General features: G+C 39.6%; 1 protein-coding gene across 1 annotated transcript in view; it reads left to right on the top strand.

Annotated features, from left to right (window-relative positions):
- LOC133128076 (neurexin-3a-like) overlaps nt 1–20,802 on the top strand; it is a 396,336-nt gene extending 375,534 nt beyond the window's left edge. The window contains exon 23 of the mRNA XM_061241322.1: nt 17,996–20,802. Coding sequence (XP_061097306.1) covers nt 17,996–18,966 — 971 coding nt within the window. The 3' untranslated portion in view covers nt 18,967–20,802. The remainder of the gene's footprint in view (nt 1–17,995) is intronic.
- Nucleotides 20,803–24,803: the final 4,001 nt, after the last annotated feature.

Below are 24,803 nucleotides of genomic sequence, written 5' to 3'. Positions count from 1 at the left end.
AGTATACTGAGAAATATATACAACAATGAGCCACCCATGCATCCAGTCACACTGACACAGAAATTCGCACCCTCATTTTGATCCTGCTTCCGTTGGTATAGATGCATGACCTTTATTTTCAGTCATTTTCTTTTTGATTCCATATTCAAAAATATTTTATTTATTTATTTATTTTGGCCGCACGAATGGGTACCTTCCCTCTTTTGAACTTTTATTTATACTTTTATTTCTGTGATTTTCTTTGGTCTCTTGGGGGTTCCTTGTTTCTTTGGTGTCCTAATCTGCCCAGTTCTCCTATTAAAACATTGCTGTCGTTCTGCCTCATCTTGTACCGCATGAATTTTTGGTGGTTGAAAACATTTTTTTTCCTATCTCTTCCTGGTTTTTTCTTTAAGTATTTGTCCCATGGGCTTCTCTAATGAAACATTCCCATGTTTTAATTAACAAAAAAAACACAAATTTAAAGGGCAACAAAATCTTTTCTTGCCATCGTCCCTTTTGGCCTACATGTTTGTAGACCACCCTATTCAGTCTCAAGAAAGTTGTGTGAAAGAATGAATTTTTTTCCTTCCCGTTTTCATTCCTCCTTTTTCCACCCTCTTTTCCTCATGTCGTTCTGCATCTAAATGTCTTTTTTAATGCAGATGGCATAAAAAAAATTTTATTGCCACAAGAGTATATCTGTTTTTCTATTTCATTTGTTGCTCTTCGAGAGTCATTTGTGGCATGCATTTTAGAAACGTAGCTCCTACTCAACTAAACTAAAACTGAACTCCTGGTGGGTTCCATCTTCCCGTGCATGGACGTTGATTGTCATCATCGTGTGTTGTTATAGGTCATAGCTCTGCATTCAGGCTAACCCCACTGGCTGTGTGCTCTTAATTGCAACTTTTGGCATCCACCGCCTTATACCACTTCAGCTCTTTCCGTCTGTCTGTCTGTCTGCCTGTCTGTCCGTCTGTCTGTACGTCCCGAGTTGTCGTGATGTGAACCTGTTCTCTGTTTGTACAATTGTTGAACTGTCCCTTTTCCCGGTGAGGAATTCCACAAGAAGGCCACAATCTAATTGAAAGTTTTGCACATTTTCAAACAAGAAAATCATGTTTAGCAATAGACGTCTCTCTCTCTAGACCATTGAGTGTACTTTTACACTGTGAATTTTACACTGAAAATATACGCTGCATTCTACCACTATGTATTTAAGCTGAAATGGATTCCACAGGAGCAAGGTTTATGGATATATCTTTCACTTTATCAGAACAGGTCCTGTATATCCTTTGAGGCTTAATTATGTGAGCAACTATTACTTTGATAGAAAAGCACTGACTGGTTTCGTCCATTAACTGGGTCCAATATTTCCCAAAATTCATCACTAAGTACACAACGGAACATTTCGCACACCATAAGTCAGAAGATAATTTATACAACGTAATATACTCTCACGCGTTTAAAATTGGCCGACTGATGTGTGCTCAGCGTAACTCGAGATCATATTTAGTATCAGCGAGTCAAACGCAGATTGCGCTGAATCTCAGCCAGCCCCGTATGACAAGCGCTGAGGATATTAATTTAAATTTGTGTCGGTTTTACTTTGGAACCCTAATCAAGAGGAAAATACACGTCGCCTCTAAAGCAGCGTGAGAGCGCAAAGCCGTGATTACTCACTTAAAGACAGCTGGTCTCTTTGGGTTCCTGTAAATCTCAGCGGAGTCAGCACTTTGGGTGTCTGCAAATTACCATTCTGGATACAGATGCAGGTCCCAACTGTTGCATATTACTACCTTCATGCTGTAGTGCAGTCCTCTGGCTGTGAGATGGCAGCAGTTTGTGAATGAAATGGGTGAGCAAATGAAATACTGACATAATTATATCATTTAAAAAATATATATATATATATATTATTTTTATTAATATCATCCCATTTAACTTGCGGAATTGTCTCGGCAATGTATTGATTCCTAGTCTGACTGACTAAAGGAATGTATTTTATTATTGAATAACTATACAATAATTCAGAAATGGTGCTTTAAGTAATTAAAACTTTTTGTCAGATTAATTTCAATAACATTCCTTAAAAAGCAGCTTTAAAGTAATACAAACCAACCAATTATATTCGTCTCTCCATTACAATGTTTACATGCCACTTTTTTGTAATTCTTTTATCATGATACTCCTACTCTTATAATACAATATTTCCCAGAGTGAAAAAAAATGACTAATTTTGTTTGGTAAGCATTGCCTAAGCATTGCTATTTAGATAACCTGGTCTCAGGCCATAGATTGACATTGTGGTCTGAACATTTGCTCTTACAAATGTGCTTAGTATCCATCTGTGTGAATTGTACCTGGTGGACACTGCTGCTTGTGTTTGCTCTTTAGACGTTATCATCTCCCCCATTGGTCTCTCTCTAATTAATCACCACTAAGTGCCTGGTTGTCGGTTTCAATTGGAGCAGCTACAGAGACACCTAGTGGATCTCAACTCAGTTACAAGCAACACGACCCTCTCACCAAAAACTCAGATACAATACTTACACTCAAATGACCATTTTAGACATTGATCTTCTGCTGCTGTAGCCCATCCACTTCAAGGTTTGATGTGTTGTGTGTTCAGAGATGCTCTTCTGCATACCACTGTTGTAATGTGTGGTTATTTGCATTACTGTCACCTTCCTGTCAGCTTGAACAAGTCTGGCCATTCTCCTCTGACCTCTCTCAATAACAAGGTTACTTTGCCCACAGAACTGGATGTTTTTAGTTTCTTTGCACCGTTCTCTGTAAACTCTAGAGAATGTTTTGCATGAATATCCCAGGAGATCAGCAGTTTCTGAAATACTCAAACCACCCTGTCTGGTGCCAACAATCATTTCACGGTCAAAGTCACTTAGATCACATTTCTTCCCCATTCTGATGTTTCTGATTGTTTTGATCATATCTATATGCTTTTATGCATGGAGTTGCTTCCATGTGATTGGGTGATTAAATATTTGCATTAATGAGTTGGTGTACAGCTGTGTAATAAACTGGTCACTGAGTGTATAATGATAGAATACACTAGCAGACTATATCAGGCATAAGGGTTCTCTTAAATTAAGAATAACAGTATGCCTTGCTGTCAACAAGCGTATCTTTAAAAAATGACATGTTCTGGCATGTTCTAAATGACCCATCATGTTGTCTCAATGAACAAGAAAGACAGAATGAGAGAGAGAGGCGAAGAAGGAAGAGGATACAGATAGTACCTGAGGAGAGATGTGCAGAGCTTCGGTTTGCTGACACAAAATCCCATATGTATTTAAATATAATAAAGCATTGAAGGAATAGATGGTCTCTTACCTGAGGCGAGAGCATGGGTTTGACAAGACTTTTGCTGCTATGCTGTGTCGAGTCTGCTCAGTGCCACCCAGGTCTCAGATCAGTATTTAGATTATCTTTTTTCTTTTATTCAGGCATGGCTACAGTCAGCTAAATCAGGCAGCAGGTGAATTGAAGCAGAGGTAGCTGGTGGGCTACAAACAGGGAAGGCTAAGGGCTAACCTTTCATTATCACCTTACCTGATTACAGTAAAATAAGGATCGACTGTTAGCTGGTCAATCCTTCATGTTTGGAAGTAGCTCTGCAGTGCATTTTGCATGTACATTACATTACATTTTATTTAGCAGGCAGTTTTATCCAAAGCGACGTACAAGAAAACTGCATATCAAGGTCATTAGAACAAAATACAGAACAGGTTGGATAAGCTACAATTCACAAAGAATCAGTTGTATAGCCATGAACATCATTTCCGGTGCACATGGCAATTAGGCCAAGTCAGTAAGTAAATACAAAATACAAAATACAAAATACAAATACAAAATAGATACAAATACAACTGCAACAGTCCTAGATCTAAAAATTGAAACAGACAGGTGAAACAAGTGGCAATGGATCAGGGTACTCCTGCAGAGGAGTCAAGGTACAGTGTGAAGAGATTAGTCTTCACAGGGTACTCATGCAGAGGAGTCAAGGTAACGTTTTGGCAGTGACTGAGCAGTTGAATGAGGTTTATACAGTAAATCCTCAAATTGTGTCCGGGATTCTATTTGAAGCCGGGCCTCGGATAATAGCCGGGGGCGTGGCCGATTCGGACAAATAAAGGCCGGCCCCCAAATACAAGCTGGGGTAATAATGCCTACCGGTAGGGCTATCAGTCCATGAGCACTAGAAGACATTGTTTCGATTTAACTCAATGAAATAAAAGAGCTCTTCTTAATATTTTATATTGTTGGTTGGTTTAATACTGTTGCCAATGAAAAGTCGTTGTCCTACACCATGGGTCTCCAACATGTTGCTCTCAAGCTACCAGTCGCTTGCCGCTCCCTTCTGAGTAGCTTGCCAAAGGCTGAAGCAGTATAGATTTAAACACAATTGTTGCCACGAGGCATTCCAGCCTACAAATTTAATAAAAAGTAAATCAGGCAAAATTAAAAATTAACTCAATTTAGGCTACTTGGCTACGCAATAAGGTTTCCATGTGTTTACAGCACGGCGCACGTTCAATGAATGAATGAAAGCGGCTGCCTTGGCTCGCAATAAACAGACGGGTGGAAATCCCGACACTCTTTCAACTACATAAAACTTAACAGTGAACCATCAAATACCCCCCAGATTTCAGTGCCCATCAGTCCCAACATTTAGCAATAGAATCAAAATTAAATCCCAAACCAAAGCGAAAATCTTTTGATAGCCTACCGGTATGCTGCTAAGTCTGTTAAGACTGACACTATGACTTACCAAACGGTGTTTCCTGATTAGCCTACACTAATTGATTTCTGAACGGTTACAGGAAGTGTTGAACAGTGTTGGCCCACTTTAAGTGTAGCCTTTTACTTTATTTCTAAGAATACAATTCTACAACAGAAGCCTAATAAGAAATAAAGGCCTGCCTCGAATACAAGCCTGCCCCAAATAAAGGCCTGTGCTTTGTGCAGCCTAAGTAAATAAAAGACCCCGGACATTTTTAGTAACAGTTTGGGATGAACCGTTCATCTGATTTCTTTAACATGTTCGAAGACTCATGCTGTTTTGAGAGCGAGAAAAATGCCTCGAATTACCACAATTGAAAGGGAATCATCCGCACATGTCCATGATGATAATTCACACAGACCTGAATGGCTATCAAGCATATCAAGCGAGCATGAAGGTTATTACTAAACACAATGTGCTGATGTAACTGTTAAGTTCATACTGTATGTAAGTGTACAGTATAAGCCGAAACATTATGGCCACCTGACTAATATGCCAAAACAGCTCTGACCCGTCGAGGCATGGACTCTACAAAACCTCCAAAGGTGCCCTGTGGTATCTGGCACCAAGACAATAGCAGCAGATCCTTTATGTTCTGTAAGTTGTGAGGTGGAACCACCTTGGATCGGACTTGTTGTTCCAGCACATCCCGCAGATGCCTGAACGGATTAGGATCTGGGGAATTTGGAGGCCAGGGCAACACCTTTAACTCTTCATGTTCCTGAAACCATTCCCAAACAATTTGTGGAGTATGGCAGGGTGCATTATCCTTCCGCTGCCATGAAGGGGTGCACCTGTTTTGCACTGATGTTTAGGTAGATGGCACATGTCAAATTGACGTCCACATGAATACCCAGGGTTTCCCAGCAGAACATTGCCCACAGAACTCTGGAAAGTTTGGTGGTGCTAACTCTGTAATCACAGGGTGTTAGCCCACTTGCACGCAACACACAAATTAACAGATTAGTTAACATTTTCTTATAAAGTTATTCTGAATTGAATGCTGCACAAATCATGGACTGCATCATTCAAAGTTAAAATCTGCCTAAATAGGTTAGCTGCTGGAAGTTTTCTGATCTTTTTCTAGTTTTTCTAGCCCTACCACTCCCTAAGAGATGTTGAGTCAATGGCAATTGTTCAGCGGAATTCCATTTCCGATCTTGGCAAACAAAACTGGCATTTTTGATGTTTGTTGGCAGGGCTGTGCCCTGTTTGTAGCTTGCTGGCCACCACTGGATGGGTAATAGAGGCCATCTTCATTGCAACATCCCAACACTATTATATTTGCTTACAATATGTACCCATCCTTGCTCAAGCAAGGTTTTGAAACAGCTGGTAGTTGGTTGACCAGTTCAGACCAGCGCCCAGGTGGACATGATTTGACCAGCTCTAGCTATATAGCTGATAACTGGCAAGCTACTACCACTAGCTAGTTCACCAGCACCAGGATATCATCAGTTTTCACATTAACTTTGAAGAGTCAACTCAGTCTGAGATACTGGTAAACTGATGGGAGGGACACCTAAATACATTAACGCACATACAAGTTTAGCAGCAGTTACACTTGTGCTATGCTCAGAGTGTATCTAAAGCATTTACCCTCCCCTCCAGTCAATTGTGCTTTTTTTGGACAGTCAGCTCCTGCACAAACACCTTCCTGCAGTAAGACTTATGAGACGTAATCAGCTGTGCCAGCCCCTAGGCTACAGCACCCACACACACACACTCACACACACTCGCATGCAGACACACACACAAGCACATGCACCAATACACACAATCTTTGGGGACTAAGCAATGAAAGGGGACAACCAAAAAAAAAACCCTTTTCATTTTTCACCACCACAGCCCCCAGGTATTCACTGATTGGCAGAATTTTGCAGAATGATCTCTTTATGGGATCAGGAAGCTGAACCTCTGACAGGTCCTGGAAATGAGTTTCAGATTCTGAAGGAATGGCGAATGAGGGAAGGTTAGCAGCATGCAGGGCTGTCGATGGAGCCAAATGTATGATTTGCAATGCATGGCAGTACTTTGAGAAAGATGCAGGAGCAACAGCAATTACAGCAGTAGCAGCAGTAACAGTAACAGCTGTAGCATTATTAGTAACAGCAGTAGCAGCAGTAGTAGTGGCAGCAACAGTAGCATCAGTGTTGTAGTAGTAGCAACAGCAGTAATAACAGCAACAATAGTAGTAACAGTAACAGCAGTAACAGCAACAGCAGTAATAACAGTAATTGCAGCATTAACAGTCACAGTAGCGACAATAATAACAGTAGTAGCAGTAATAGCAGTAACAGTAACAGCAATAATACCAGCAGTAATATTAATACCAGTTGAAGCAGTAATAACAGTAAAGGCATTACATATTACATTATTGGCATTTGGCAGATCTTATCCAGAGCGACGTACAGTTGATTAGACTAAGCAGGAGACAATCCTCCCCTGGAGCAATGCAGGGTTAAGGGCCTTGCTCAAGGGCCCAACGGCTGTGCGGATCTTATTGCGGCTACACAGGATTAGAACCTCCCAGTCATTTACCTTAACCTCTAAGCTACAGGCCGCCCCTAGGCAGAAATAACAGTTGTAGCAGTAACCACAGTAATATTAGTAATATGAGCAGTAACACTGGTAATAGCAGTTGGAACAGCAGTAACGGCAATGGCAGCAGTAAAAGTAAAACAGTAATAACTGTAGTAACAACCAAAACAGCAGTAACAGCACCAGAAGTAATGATAACAACAGTAATAAAAGCAGTAACAGTAACACTAGTAATAGCAGCAGTAACAGTAATGATATTAGCAGTAACAGTAACAACAGTAACAGCAGTAACAGCAACAGAATTAACGGTAACAACAGTAATAAAAGCAGTAGCAGTAACAGTAACACTAGTTATAGCAGTAACAGTAACAACAGTAACAGCACCAGAAGTAACGGTAACAACAGTAATAAAAGCAGTAGCAGTAACAGTAACAATAGTTATAGCAGCAGTAACAGTAATGATATTAGCAGTAACAGTAACAACAGTAACAGCAGTAACAGCAACAGAAGTAACAGTAACAACAGTAATAAAAGCAGTAGCAGTAACAGTAACACTAGTTATAGCAGCAGTAACAGTAATGATATTAGCAGTAACAGTAACAACAGTAACAGCAGTAACAGCAACAGCGGTAATAGTAGCAGCCGACTCAGAAGGCGGAACCCAAATGGCAGCAGTAATACAAAAACAGGAGTAGGAGCAATAGCAGTTGTATAAGTACAATTCCATTTGTAACATTAGTTTACCAGGCTTACTGTAGCTTGAATTTAGATTAACTATGAACAGTTTTGGGGGGAGTGACTCATTAATTCAGCCAGTCAGTCAGGTCATGTCAAGGGCATAGTTTCTAGGGAAATAATGTTTCTATTCTTTGCAGAGTGCAGTCTATATAACTTTCATTAACATGCATTGGTAATCAGAAGAGGTAATGGTCTTAGGATCGGTTTGCACCATGGTCATATAAAAGTGCCTGATCGCCGGCTGGAATTACATCTCCGTAGAAACAGCAGGCGAGGGCATCCCTCACCCAATCACCATTAGTAGGGACACCTGTCTGCTAAATGGCTGGGTTCATAAACTCAGTTCAAACCAGGTGACTTTTAAAAGATTGCAGATTGTGATGAAGATGCTTGTTTCCTTGTTCCCTTGACAGTAAGTTTGTGCTTTGGCTTTAATTTGCCTTGTCGTTCTGCTGTGCAAACAGTGCTACGGCGGGGATGGACTCTAACCTCGTTCCCACCTGTCTCACATGTGGCCGAATAAGCATGAAATTTGGAAACAATTTAAATACTTTCAAATACCCAAATAGAAAACGCACCCGAAATAATTTAAAGGCTTCTGTGGCAGGGTGGAAGTGGGGCAGGGCAGCTTTTGCAAACAACCAAAAACTCAACACCTGCAATTACTGTCAATGAATTTACGCATGCAAAATAACAGTGCAAAATTACTCTCAGTGCAATGGAAAGGTAAAAAGAGAGAAGTACTGTTGATAATCACCCTCAGTGCTTTGGACAGGTTACCAAAGAGCCGGGGATGTGCTGGAAATGACAGCAGTCAAAAACAATAGAGGAGCCCACTGTTTTGCACCTTGAGTTTATTCACTTTTACATTTGGTGATGAATCTCTCTGAAAATGGCGTGTGACAGCATTCTGGGGTCTCAAGCAGGAAATACTCTGTCTCCCTCTGACTTTAATCGTATCAGGCATGGGCTCTCAGCTTACAGCTGGTAAAACAGAAAACACTGAGCCCAGCACAGTAAGACATGCAGAGATTTGTTTAGAATACTGTATGCCATTTCTGTTTCTTACACTTTCATTTTCCCTGAATTCATTGGTTAAAAAATTGTAGCCTGCTTCTTGATCATGCCAAACCTCCAATCATGGCTGAGGACTAATATTCAAATAAAGTAACATTGTAGTAGTAGGGATTTTGACCTTAAAGTCCTTGGAAATTAAAAACGCAATCTGAATGGGAAAAATGCTTATATGGATTTATAGTAGTAGGAAAATAAATATATAATTGAGATGGTCTGCTTCAACACTTAAGTCACTTAAGCTCACCAAGTTGCAGAGCACAAAAGCAATCACCTTCTTCCTTAATGTGCGATGCATCCCAGATGAGAATCTAAATCTGCAGCGTTTCTATGGCAGCGTAAAAAAGATTTGCTAATTAATGGTGCGTAGCTCAAAGCACTTCTTCCATGCATTAGCTTGAAAACAAATCCCAAACACACAAAATAGACACATTAAAATGCATGCTGTTTCCCACAATTTCAAAGACCTATGAAACTTGAGCATTGATAAAAGACTGCTAAAAAAAATAGAAAAATGGAAATGTGCACTTTAAAGAAGACAGTTTCGAGCCAAAACTTTTTCCTTCCCCGTAGCCTGTAGTAGCCTACAGTTCTGGCTTGTTTGATGCTATAGCAGTGTTTGTATCAGGAAAGCAAACAGCTGCTGGCTGAAGAGAAATAAGCAGTTCCCTGACATTCAGCGAACAAAGGCCACAGCAAAGGATCATTTCAAAGATTAAAGGGCCTCTAAAATTAAAGCAGAAATTCTCTCCTCCTTTGAGATTTGGCCTGAACAAGACATTAATGTGCTCCACAAGGCACTGTACTACAAGTAGAAACAGAAGAAAACCATTTAAACTCTGAAAGGTGTTCATGTTTACAATCACCGCTGAACCCATGGACCAGTCAGATGGCCTGTAACTAAAATCACAAATTCCAACATTGTTTAGAAACAGTGCAATATGTCAGATTAAGGCATTCATGCAGGCACAGTTCAGAACTGTGATTTTGCAACAAAAAATTAATTCAATGAATTACTGTTCATATGTAACTCAGATGTGACAGGCAAGTCCTATAATTTGTCTGTATCATTCTATGGCATCAGTAAAAAATAAATTGTATGCACCTGGAATCAACTCTGAACTGGAGGGTTAGATCCATAGACCAGTAAAGTGGCAGTATTAGTGACTTGCAGAAAGGTGAATGTACTGTAAATACACTTTTCTTTTGTGTCTGTATTGTTCCCTTTGCTAGCCACTCATAGGCAGCCTTATTTTCACATTTATTTTCACAAGGATAAGCGCTAGCCAGTCCTCCTAACACATAGCAGTAATGTTACTAACAGATAGGAGATAGGAGACAACATTATAGTATTACATTATTATTTCTGACTAACAATGGCTTAACGGTAAATAGCAGAAATGCTGCTCACTCATTTAAAAGGATATCCAGTGCAACTTGCACAAAATCATCCAAGCTCTACAGGTCCAAATTTCTGGCTCTGTCATTTTCAGTTGAAAGTATGGATAACCTACTTTATCTCTCTTGTCCCATTCTGCTCCTTCTTGAGAAATTTAGAATCAACGGAGTGCACACATTGCCATTGCTGTACCACGACCACCACCTCCCCCCCTACTCTCCTCTTTAGCAGTGTTACAATATGTACAGCCATCCATTCACCCCAAACTAAAAGCCTAAACAACAGAAAAAAGATTAAAACTTACAACAATTTGACTGTAGATATTTATGAGAAAACGAAATAGATATTCTATTGAAACAAGCTGGAGATGTACAGCAATGTGCACACATTGCTGTTGCTAGTTAAAAAAACAATCTTTTGCTGAGGAAATCATGAAACTGAACTCGACAGATCAAACTCAGTTCAAAGCCAATCATGTGATAGATTGTCAAAGATTGTTTCCACAAACCTTTTTGCGAAGCACAATTACAACCAGATAAATACACAGATAATAGAAGCGAGTCCACCTCTTACAACATTAAGGTGTCAGTCATTTGCTCTCCTGCCAAATAAAAAAATAGGACAAACACATTATTGGTTGTAACCATGGTAGAGATACAGTGGGGCAAAAAAGTATTTAGCCAGCCACCAATTGTGCAAGTTCTCCCACTTAAAAAGATGAGAGGCCTGTAATTTTTTTTTTTTTAATCCAGAAAATCACATTGTCTGATTTTTAAAGAATTTATTTGCAAATTATGGTGGAAAATAAGTATTTGGTCAATAACAAAAGTTCATCTCAATACTTTGTTATATACCCTTTGTTGGCAATAACAGAGGTCAAACGTTTTCTGTAAGTCTTCACAAGGTTTTCACACACTGTTGCTGGTATTTTGGCCCATTCCTCCATGCAGATCTCCTCTAGAGCAGTGATGTTTTGGGGCTGTCGCTGGGCAACACGGACTTTCAACTCCCTCCAAAGATTTTCTATGGGGTTGAGATCTGGAGACTGGCTAGGCCACTCCAGGACCTTGAAATGCTTTTTACGAAGCCACTCCTTCGTTGCCCGGGCGGTGTTTGGGGTCATTGTCATGCTGAAAGATCCAGCCACGTTTCATCTTCAATGCCCTTGCTGATGGAAGGAGGTTTTCACTCAAAATCTCACGATACATGGCCCCATTCATTCTTTCCTTTACACGGATCAGTCGTCCTGGTCCCTTTGCAGAAAAACAGCCCCAAAGCATGATGTTTCCACCCCCATGCTTCACAGTAGGTATGGTGTTCTTTGGATACAACTCAGCATTCTTTCTCCTCCAAACACGACAAGTTGAGTTTTTACCAAAAAGTTCTATTTTGGTTTCATCTGACCATATGACATTCTCCCAATCCTCTTCTGGATCATCCAAATGCTCTCTAGCAAACTTCAGATGGGCCTGGACATGTACTGGCTTAAGCAGAGGGACACGCCTGGCACTGCAGGATTTGAGTCCCTGGCGGCGTAGTGTGTTACTGATGGTAGCCTTTGTTACTTTGGTCCCAGCTCTCTGCAGGTCATTCACTAGGTCCCCCCGTGTGGTTCTGGGATTTTTGCTCACCGTTCTTGTGATCATTTTGACCCCACGGGGTGAGATCTTGCGTGGAGCCCCAGATCGAGGGAGATTATCAGTGGTCTTGTATGTCTTCCATTTTCTAATAATTGCTCCCACAGTTGATTTCTTCACACCAAGCTGCTTACCTATTGCAGATTCAGGCTTCCCAGCCTGGTGCAGGTCTACAATTTTGTTTCTGGTGTCCTTTGACAGCTCTTTGGTCTTGGCCATAGTGAAGTTTGGAGTGTGACTGTTTGAGGTTGTGGACAGGTGTCTTTTATACTGATAACGAGTTCAAACAGGTGCCATTAATACAGGTAACGAGTGGAGGACAGAGGAGCCTCTTCAAGAAGAAGTTACAGGTCTGTGAGAGCCAGAAATCTTGCTTGTTTGTAGGTGACCAAATACTTATTTTACCGAGGAATTTACCAATTAATTCATTAAAAATCCTACAATGTGATTTCCTGGATTCTTTCCCCCCGTTCTGTCTCTCATAGTTGAAGTGTACCTATGATGAAAATTACAGGCCTCTCTCATCTTTTTAAGTGGGAGAACTTGCACAATTGGTGGCTGACTAAATCCTTTTTTGCCCCACTGTATGGTATGCAAATTAAAGGTATTTTTTGCATGAGCAAAGATCATCTTTCAGTTCATCTGTGCAAATCTACAGTCTACAGTCCAGCACAGGCCCTTTCCACCCCAGTGCCTTAGTCCCGCCCTCAAGTATGCCCCTGTGTGGGGATAATATGTACTTATATCCTCTTCCTGGCAAGTTTGAAATGATTCAATATATTTTATGCCTTTTTATTAGGTAGTATGTTTAACCGTTTATGTCTTTTTTTTTGGACCTATTACCCGACTGGCGATGGTCAGTTACCATCCGTGTCTTCTGAATTGAGAGTTCTTTAGCTTTTCCCATGCTGATGGTTGACAAAGGGATTTTGCATGCTCGTAACCTACTTTTTATACACTAGTGAAACAGGAAGTGATGGAATGACACAATAATAGTTATTTTAGACTGAGATTAAAGTAAAATTGTATTGCTATTGCACCTGTGGTTTCCAGAAAAAAAATTGAAACATGAGAGTAAATGTATTGAAATAAAAGTATATAGTATATAGTTTGAACAGAACATATAGATCATTATCTGTTTATTATATGCAGCCTTTTTTCTCCATTTTTTTAAAGGGTGACAATAATTCTGGAGCCCACTGTATATCACACTGTAAAGCTTTATTAGCCCCGTTCACATTCCCGTGAAATTGAAAAATAAGCTGGATTTAGAGTTCATATTGAGTTCCAGCTTTGTCAAGAGAGAAAACAACTCTGAACAACATATTGTGCCCTCTTGTGGACTTCCTACAGACACTGTGTACTACTGTTCAACCAGAGGCTGCAGGCAATACATTGACATTAACGGTAAAATGGTATTCCAGCTCATAATTCAATGAATAAATATGAAAACTGTGAAGTTCATCTAATCAAATGATACAAGCCACAAAGACTCAAACAGATATGTGGGTATTATATATACATGGTTTTCTTTTAGAGTTGTTTACATGATTCCACATTGGATTGCATTGCTGACTGGTCTGACAGCCATTGGTTGAACTTTGTCCTCTGAACTTTTAACCTTACTTGACCTCCTAACTTCCTCCTTTACCCCCCAGCTTGCCGTACTGTTCTACTTTCCCTAAATGCAACTTACTTAAAGCATGCAACAATATCTGGGAGTAGCAAAACTGACCCCCATTTTCAGCAGAATTTTGCAGAATGCACATCTTTAAAAACTACAAATGGATGATGTGTTTTAAAACAAAAATATTTCTTATTTATGCACATGAAGGAGGCACCCTGCTTGCATTTTAGATGTGCCTTCCATTGGTTATTGGATATTTCTTCTACTGATAATAATAATCTATAAATTATCATTAGTACAGTTTATATCAATTTTGTTATAAATGACTAAAACATCGTTTTTTTAGTCCCATAACTTGGGAATAAGGCATTAAGATTTTGTCATTATTTTCAATATTATTATTGTTGTTGTTATTATTATTACTATCATATGAAAGTGAGGCACATCCAAAAGCACTGTAGATAACTTTTATTTAAAATAGCCCATATCACTTTCAACAAAGGGGGCTCCAGATCTCCATCTTCTTATCGTACCTCTCCGTTATCCTTTTCCGATTAAAATCCCAAACCGTAAAGAATAAAATCCCAAACCGTAAAGAACGGCATGGCACTGAAGTTGCAGTTTAGGGTCGGTGAGACTGTCTGTTACAGAATTGTGTTATTATTTTTTTTATCCTTTGGGTAGATGGGCATGTATATGCTCATTGTCTGTTTGTGTATTCCCATCCCTTCCTTACAGCAAAAAGCTCTAATGCTGCCCGGCTGCTTCGTTCTGCCTTAACATGGACATGGCAACTGACTTACACATTCACCCTCATCTCTGTCATCTATGTAGTGTGTTCATAGGCCCGAATCCCCCACCCCACCACGACCACCACCTCCCCCCCTACTCTCCTCTTTAGCAGTGTTACAATATGTACAGCCATCCATTCACCCCAAACTAAAAGCCTAAACAACAGAAAAAGATTAAAACTTACAACAATTTGACTGTAGATATTTATGAGAAAACGAAATAGATATTCTATTGAAACAAGCTGGAGATGTACAGGTTTTTTGTACAGTAACATAAGACTTATGTATCTGAAGAAGAGATTTTTTTCTTTACGAATAAAGAAGGGTGAAATTTTACTCTCCATGTTTTGTGATGTGGATGTATGTGTTGTTGCCTTCCTGTATAATCCTGTCTGAAAAGCACACATTAAACAAAAAGCTATAAATTGCAAAAGTGAATTTTAACAACAATCTAACTATGCTTGTCCAAGAGCATTCTTACACAACTTTCTTTTGTAAATTTTTTTTCTTCATGCCAAAATCATGCGGGCAATTTGTTGATGTAAGTTGACAAAAATTATGGTATGCTTTCTTCTTTTGATAACTTTTTTGTAGGCTGTTATGATTTTCCAAGCTGACTTTTTGTTTTCTGTTTTATAGACAAATACTTTTCTTTTTTAAATAACTCACTGTGCCTTTTGGTTTGTGAATGTCTAAAGTAATGTTTGCCGTACGTGTGAGTGCTAAATAGTGTTTTAGCCATATGTTTGCTTTTGTTTTTGTTTCCTTTTCGTTATTTTTGATTTGCATTAACATTCAGTGCTCTCAGTGTTTGCAAGCCTAATAATCAGTATATTGGCACCACCATGGCAAAGGAATTTTGGTAGCTTCAATGGCTTCCTGAATGTTCCATTTTATTCCCAAGATCATGAAGCACCAGAGGGTGACATAACAATAGGAAGTGTAATCCACCCACATTTTACACTCAACCTTGAAAGCCAAGACTTGCACCTTTCAGCCATTTTGGTTTTTTTTCTAGTGCCTCTTGAGTTAGTGATGTCATCTCCTGAATTTTCCAGAACAGTCTAATCAAGACCGACATGCACACCGTGCAAGCTTCACATCAGCAATTTCTTCATTTTTACAGGACATCGACAGGACTCAGTAACTCAGTAACTTAACTCAGTTAAGATTTCTCAGTTAAATATCTGTCCAGTTTAGGTCTCCCTGACTTGTGTGTTCAGCAATGTCCCCTTGTGCCAACTATAACCAGGTGTCCGACTGGGCAACACAAAATTAGCCACTGGCAACAAATAGTTGGCCTGCTGAAGGAGGGTTTCAACTCATCAGAGTATCCTGACCTCAGCCTGGAGCCAGTCAGGCACCTGCGTGAGCTCCGCTATTGCGTGGAGTGTACTCTCTTTTGTGCTGATAGACCCAATGCAGGGATGGCATGAGCCCACATATACGATCGGGCATTCCAAAATCGGAAGAGAAACAGGAATAGAAAAAAGCATGTATACACATACATACACGCACAAAACATGTGGGTGTATACGTAATCACACTCAAGCATGCATGTATAGAGAGAACATTCAGCTGTCATTGAACTGTCTGGGGACATCCTGCCATTTTGGTAGCTGTATAAGAACAGTCAAAAGGTGGGAGGCCTGGAGTATTTGGGGAGCCAGTCAGTCTTACAGTCCAGTAGCCTTGCCCCATAATACGCCACCTTTTTATATTTATTGGTGCCTTGATACACCAAGCCAACTGATTTCAAATGGTTTTAATTACAGGTTATACTACTTCAATTAATATTATAATAGCTGCACCCATGCTAGCCCTTTTTCTTGATTTCTAACTAAATTAACTTAAAAGTCTAGAAGTCTAGAAGTCTAGACTTTATTGTCTCAACTTGAGTCCAGTACAGCATGTGTAGTCACCAGGAGTGAAATATATCTGGACAGATGCACTGTGTAATGTTGCACCGCTCCATAAAGCTGGTTTCTACCTTTGTTCAACCAGTAAGATTAGTTGAGAACAAGTTTAGTCAAGATAAAATAGAACTGGAAAAGTGCAGTATATTAAACCATTTTTGTGTGTGTGCATTATAAAGGACATTTTGGATCTTTAGAGATGTTTGTTGACCTGCCATCTTTACAATGACATGCAATGGGCATTTGGGGGCATTGTATAAAGCAAGAAAATACACTGCAGGTAACCCAAAGCAGCTTTTACAGCAATGTTAAGAGGTTCTGCATATTAACTGATTAATTTTATAGTATTCACAATTCTGAACTGTAAGAGATTACTTCCTTCCTTGAGTCTCAAGTTGCATACACCAAAGGCAGTAGTTCCAATCGAAAAATCATTTTTAAGAATAATCCCATAATTTTTCACTTTATCCCATGGTCCCCCAAATGCCCTTTATCTGCCCTTGTAAAACTGATGATTTAGCAGAAACCTCCAAATATCCACAATTTCCTTCATCACACATGCATCTGGGCCAATTGAAAGTAAACACTAAAAATGAAATAACATCAAAAAATCCCTGAACTATCCCAGAACTATCCCTTTAAGGCACAGTGGATCCATAAGCTTGAACCTGGATTCAATCAACATTTATCCTTTTTTATTCGTCCTGAAATGACAATAAAACTTTTTTTTTTGTAAAGAGTTTTTTTTTTTCTACAAAAAAAGTTTACTGAGTTCACAAACTGGATGTTTGTGGATTTAAATGAACACTGGTATTTATTTGTAGGTTAAGGTTAAGGACAAATGTTGATTGAATCCAGGCCATAGTTTTATAAAGCATGCATACACAAGATGGCCATACCACTTCACAGTTGTAATTACAGCATAGCTAATTAGCAAACACACCTGGATGCAATCAAGCAGCTCAGTAAATTAATTTTGGTGGTTGCTGGAACACATAATGTGTGTTTATGTCAATTGAATGCAGGCCACAGGCAACTCTGTGCCAGATCAAATCGAATCGAGTGGTCAACTGTCGTGAAGACTCAAAGTCAGTGCTTGATGACAGATGGATTCTGCCCCTGAAAGAGTAGATGCAGAATGGCGAGACCCCTTAGTTTGCTGCTAGCGATTGGTGTCTTGGACAGAGCTGTTGCTTTGCTCCATCTCGCCCCCACATTTCTGGCTCACCCTCTTATATCCCCTAAAGCCTTTTGATGCAACGTAGCACTGTTTTTATTTCCTTTTCTTTACTTTGCTTTTATTCGTTTTGAGTTTTGGTCTTGTATGGTTCTGGTTTACATTGATATAATTTTTTTAATTTCTGCTTTATGTATGTTTAATTTCCTTGTTGGTTTGTTGGGTTGTTTTTATTTATGTATGCATTCAAATGGCTCGAACATGAAAAGCTGTGATTCTAACATGTCCTTTTCTTTCTTTCAACCCTAGGAGGTGAACTAGTCATCCCCGTACTTGTGGAAGACCCTGTAGATACACCCCCCATAGCCACCCGTGTCCCCTCCATCCCTCTCCCCCCTACCCTCCGTCCCCTCCTCACCGTTATCGACACCACCAAAGAGCCCTTGCTCCTGGCCACCGCCGCAGGGTTTCCATGCTTGTCGGACCAAGGCAGCGATGCTTGCGATGACGGTGACGATGATATTGGTGGTGATGATAATGGTGATGTTGATGATGGTGATGATGATGATGGCTTGGTGATATCTGGGTTTGGCTCTGGGGAAGCGTTCGACTCCAGCCTGCCCCCCACAGACGACGAAGATTTTTACACCACCTTCTCCCTGGTAACAGATAAGACCTTGTCCACATCGGCATTCGAAGGAGGCTACAAAGCGCAAGCGCCCAAGTGGGAGGCCAAGGACTTTAGGCCAAACAAAGGCTCCGTCACTCCTCCTCCCCAGGAGCCGAGGGGCTCCACCTCCTCATCCTCCGCCCGCAATGCTCCTCCCAAACTTCCTGCCGGGAAAATGAATAATCGCGAGCCCAAACCCCAGCCGGACGTGGTGCTGCTCCCTCTACCCACCTCATTCGAGACGGACAACACCAAGCCCAGGGGCACGGTGATAACCTCGCCCATGTTTCGCAACAACGTGCCCACGGCGAACCCCACTGAGTCGGGTGTCCGCCGAGTCCCGGGGGTCTCGGAGGTGGTCCGCGAATCCAGCAGCACCACCGGGATGGTGGTGGGGATAGTTTCGGCAGCCGCACTCTGCATCCTGATCCTCCTGTACGCCATGTACAAGTACAGGAACAGGGATGAGGGCTCGTACCAGGTGGACGAGACCCGGAACTACATTAGCAACTCAGCCCAGACCAACGGAGTCGTGGTGAAGGACAAGCCGCAGTGCGCCAAGGGCAGCGGCAAAAGACCGAAAGACAAGGACAAGGAATATTACGTGTAGAAAAAATAAATTATGTGCGTGACATGTAAAAAAAAAAAATTAATACACAAAAAATATTTAAGATAAAAACCGAACTATGCTATGGAAATGATTACACAATGGGAGCTGTGGTCCGAAGGAGATAATCAACCCAAAAAACTTTTTGGAGTGAATGATGAAATGTACTGTATTATAAAGCACACTTACTATTGTAAGCTTATAGACAGTGAAGGCTGGCAGTGGTGACCTTTACTCCTCTGTCTGGGTGGGATGTAGAAAATGATATGGCTAAGTTGTTACCCTGGGTGACTGAGAGCCGCACAGTCCTTGGCGTGAGTCTTCGTTTGTTGTAACCCCTGTAAAAGAAACGATTTGGCCATAATTTCAAGCATGTGTGTGACACGTATGTGATGAGTAGTGTTGGCATCTTTCCAAGAGTTGGTTGAAAAAAAATGGATCATTGTTGCTTTAACAAGTTACTTTTTGCCATAAGACAAATTTGCAATGTTTCCACATTATGATGTGTGATGTATGTAAAAAAAAATTGAAAGAAATGTCCAGCTGTATAAGTTGCAGTAAAGAGCGATTACATGGTGGAGATGGATCTACAGTGACCTTCAGCAGGTCTTTGTCTGCCCCCATGCACTCGCTCAAGCAGAGAGAAATCAAGGTTCTTTTTCTCTCTCCCATCTGGGTTAAGTCATCTGATCACAGTGCATGCCATCTAAACGCGACCTCATGTTCAACCTCTTGTGAACGGATATACCCGACCAAACTGTTTGTCACCAGAATTGCATTCCTTATTTTTTTATATATTTAGGCAACAAGAAAATTCCAGATATATATTTTTTATTTTTCACCTGTTATTATTCTGTGTGTTGTTCAGTTCCCACTTGGTCCTTGTTTATTATGTTTTTTATTCATTTTATTTAAGCTGTGACAAAAATATCTCTATTGGAGGCCTACAAAAGAATTAACACTGTTAATGATATTCAAATGGAAATAAATCCAATGTGAAAAGTGTGAATTCTATCTGTTGTCACAGTCAGCTGTGTCAAACAACAAATTTGTTTACATATTTTATTACATGATAGCTGTTGTACTTTGTAGTTCGATATTGTATATAACATTTGAGTTGTATTTTTTTTTAGTAATCTTATTGTACAGATTGATCATTTGGTTTATCACTGTATTTCATTAAGAAAATTAAAAGTTATTTGACATGAAGAAAGAACGGAGCAACAAAACTATGTAAAGATTTTATAAAGCCGGGGGAGAGAAAAACTTCTTGACTCTGAACTGGCGATGAGACCTTCCCGCTGACATTTCTAAGGCGCATGAATATTTGACCCCTAGAAGTTGTCATTCAAATGTAAACAGACCTTCTCGACTGAATTGGGGGTGTCATTATTCTGAATTACATTTGTTATTATTTTTTTTTTAAAGATAAAATATAATGAAGAGGTCAAGGTGGGTGCCCACACGCAGTTCAGACAAACAGAAATGCCGTGTGACTTTACGTGTGTGTCGTCACAGACGTTTCTCGTCTTGTGAAACAATTCCCTTCTGTTTTTATCTGTAATGTGTTTCATTTGATTTACTGCCCATACTGTGTGTATTGTTTTTTTGTGCAATCTCATTTTAATTTCATCCTTTTGGTCAATTTGTGCTGATTGTTAGTGGACTTTTTATTATTCATTTATTCATTTATTAGTTGTTTTTTATCCAAATGCAAGTGTGTATATTTATTTAATTCCTTGTTACTGCTTTTATGTCATTGGTTATTAATTTTGCTTCTACAATCCAGGTTTTTTTTTGCTTAGCAATAAAATGTTCTTCCCAAAGTTTTCAATGTTAGTCGACAGTTGAGTGTTTTTTCATTTTGTTTTTGTTTTTTCTTGTGATATGAAAAAATGAATGAAAAATTAATTCCTGCAACTGGAAAGCACATTTCAGCATAACTGTTTAAAATTTGTGGATGAAAACCATCTGAAATTCAGAAAACGTGTACAAAATACATAACAAATACTGTTTATCGATTTTGTGGCCAATGTGTAGATATCAGGGTCACTAAGGTGTAACTAATGCATTTTAAGCTGTGGGAAGGGACCCACTGGTGGGTCATGAGAGGAGTCGATATAAGTTACACAATACACAATGTGTAAAAATAAATTACACACTTTCTATCAATGTACATCAGTCAAATTAAACAGCACTGTACACTGTTCTTAGATATCATCCGTGTCATGAAAAACCATATTAACACATTCAAAAAGTTATCTATGGAGCCACATTAGTGTAAAACGTTTTTTAACTAAGAAAATTAATTGAAAATGAACATGCCTTGAAACCGAAGAATATTCTGTATGTACACTCACTAAGCACTTTATTAGGTAGACCAGTGCACCAGCTTGTTAATGCAAATATTTAATCAGCCAATTTTGTGGCAGCAACTAAATGCATAAAAGCATGCAGACATAGTCAGGTTTAGCTGTTTTTCAGACTAAATATCAGAATGGGGAAGAAATGTTATCTAGGTGACTTTGACCATGGAATGATTTTTGGTGCCAGACAGGGTGGTTTTAATATCTCAGAAACTGCTGATCTCCTGGGATTTTCACACACAAGACTTTCCAGGGAATGGTGCAAAAAACAAAAACATCCAGTGAGCAGCAGTTCTGCAGGCAAAAATGCCTGGTTAATGAAAGAGGTGAGTGGAGATGGGCCAGACAGGTCAAAGCTAGCAGGAAGGTGACAGTAACGCAAATAACCACACATTACAACAGTGGTATGCAGAAGAGAATCTCTGAACAAAAGACCAATAAATCTAAAAATAAGTCCAGTAAATACCTAATGAATTGCTCACTGAATGTATATAGAATATATTGAACTCAAGAACATTGTACGAATATTAGTACAAATTTGAACATACAGTGCAGTAATGTCGGAGAAAATACATATACTTTATAATTTTGTTTGATCTAAAATGTAACAAAAATACAAATAAATCTACTTTTCACCGTGATCTGGCTCCAGTTATCATCCCATTATATGCACTGTCAAAGCTTTATTAAAAAAAACAAAAAAAACAAGCTGTTGCCTTCTGTTTCAGAGAATTAAAGCTTTTGGAGATGAGGTTTTTGTGTGACACCACTGATATGTATGATACTATATATCCACTCAGTGAGCACTTTATTAGGTTATTTGTTTTTTAGACTTCTACTGCTGTAGCCTATCCACTTACGGTTATGATGCTTTGTGCGTTCAGAGATGCTCTTCTGCATACCACTGTTGCAATGTGTGGTTATTTATCATCTTCCTGTCAGCTTTGACCAGTCTGGCCATTCTCCTCTGAGGTCTCTCATTAACAAGGCGTTTTTATCTGCAGAACTGCTGCTAGATTTTAAAAAGTTTTTTGTGTCAGGTTTGAGGGACAGAGAAACCAAGCGCAGACTCAGGGGCTATGAGAAAATGGCAGGTTTAATGAAGCTGGCAGATAAGGGGCAGACAGAGAGTAATCCAAAAAGGCAAAGTTCAAAAACTGAGTGGTCAGTCCAATAGGGCAGAGGTACAGAGATCGCAATCCAAAGACAGAGTCCAAAGAGCCAGGCAGGGGTCAAAACAGAAATCCAGAAATCCAAAACTCGAAACAGAACAGAACAGAGCAGAATATAAACAGACATAAAACAGAGGCTAGAGCAGAACAGAGAAGAACCTTACACTGGAGAAACAGAACTGACGAACTGGCAACAAAAGAACAAAACAGGCAGGCTTAAATGTACTAACAAATGAACTAAACAATAAACAGGTGTGGGAGCTGGGGAACAGATAATGAGGAACAGGTGAGAGGAATTGATGAATGACAGGAAGGGATAGGGAGTGAAGGGCGGAGACATGTAATAAAGAGAGAGAGGTAAAAGAAGGACTGGAGTGAGAATACAGAGAACATAGAAAAGGGAAAAACAATAGGAGGGCACAGACATGACATTTTGCACCATTCTTTGCAAACTCTAGAGACTGTGTGTAAAAAGCCCAGGAGATCAGCGGTTTCTGAGATACTCAAACCACCCTGTCTGCCACCAACAATCATTCCATGGTCAAAGTCACTTAGATCACATTTACTTCTGATGGTTGATATGAACATTCAGAACATTAACTGAAGCTTTTAGCCCGTATCTACATGATTGTATGCATTGCACTTCTGCCACACAATTGGCTGATTAGATAATCGCATTAATATGTAGGTGTAAGTGAAATAAAGTTAAAATATTCCTAATAAAATATTCCACAATAAAGTGTATATGCAGTGTAACAAAATGATACAGAACATGAAAACAGAAGTTTTGAAATCCCAAATTCAGGGAGCTTATGTATCAAGCATGTGAAAGAAGGACTGCTGAATTTAAACATGTTATAAACATAGTGTGTGATTATGGATGGTGGCGGTGTGGCAACTTCGGGGTGGTAATAGTGTGTGTTGGTGGGGTGAGTACCCCTTTTTTTGCTTGAGCCCCTGCCCCCCAAAATGTCTGTGCACGGCGCTGTCAGTACTTCTTTGTAATTGTAATCCAATTCTTACTACCAATGAATTTGCATATTGTGGTATTGCCTCTATATTGTGGCTCTCTAAGTCTTCTTTGAATGGTTGATTGAGATACCTTCACTCCTTCCCTGTGGATAATGTTTGTGATGTCACTGATTTATGTTTTGTTTTTTGTATGTTTTTTCTTCACAGCTCTCACAATGTTTCTGTTGCTGTTCAACTGCTGTTGTTTTCCTTGGTCGATGTTGTTCAGTACACCAGTGGTTTCTTTCTTTTTCAGGACATTCCAAGTTCTTGTACAAGCTATCCCCAATTGTACCCCCAATGATTCCCCCTCTTTTCTAAGTGTCAAAATAGCTTGCTTTTCTCCCAAAGACAGCTCTCTGGTCTGCATGTTGATTTATCTCTTCTAACACAAATGCAGTCTTCACAGGAAAACCCAAGGCTAAAACCAAGAGTAGACATTCAGAAGTATTTATTGTTTAACCAACCAATCTAACAGGACACATCTGGGCAACACAAAACACCTGTGAGACGCATGTACCAATACTTTTGCTCACCTAAAATTTTGGTGCGCAAAAGGTGATATGTTCTAAGTTGTTTAACAAATCTACATAAAAATACCAGGAAATAAAAGCAGAAATTCGGATCTGTCATCTAACATCTTTTGACCTCAAACTCAATTGTCTTCAGAACAAAGGAAGTGACCTTGCAGTTCCAATACTTTTGGATGGTACTGTATGAAACAATTTTAAGATTAATGTGAAAGTAACCTTATAATCTTTGGTCTCAATATAAGCATGATTTTGCACAGTGTCTTTAACAATTTAATTCAATTGTTGAGTATAACAACTACCTCAAATTATGCAGCTTATACATGGGTTACTTCCAACTCTTGTGGTGTTTATGGTTTTATATGGGTGTGTGCATGCATGTGTGCGTATGTGTGTGTGTGTGTGTGTGTGTGTGTGTGTGTGTGTGAGAGAGAGAGTCTGCAAGTGCACAGTGGCGCTCCCATCTGTATGCAGAGTATGCAAGCTGTGTACCTCAACTGTTTACGAGGCAGTTTAATTATTAGGTTTAATTTAAAAATGTGACTTCATACAAAAAAGTCTGTGTGTCAGTGTCTCATGATGTGCCCCCACTTTGTTGTTTGTTACCATAGCTACCTCCATGATTTGCGCTTATCTTGGGAGACTGAATTTTCAGAAGCTAGCTAACTTAGTATATCAACTATCGAGAGCTAAGCTAACTTATCCAATAATGATTTTTGCTAGCTAGTTAGCCAGCCAAGTTGCGATAAGAGCACAACTAC

Source organism: Conger conger, chromosome 5 (assembly GCF_963514075.1).
Source record: "Conger conger chromosome 5, fConCon1.1, whole genome shotgun sequence".
Lineage (NCBI taxonomy): Eukaryota > Metazoa > Chordata > Actinopteri > Anguilliformes > Congridae > Conger > Conger conger.
Note: the sequence above shows the minus strand (reverse complement) of the source record. Positions and strands in the feature narration are given on the sequence as shown.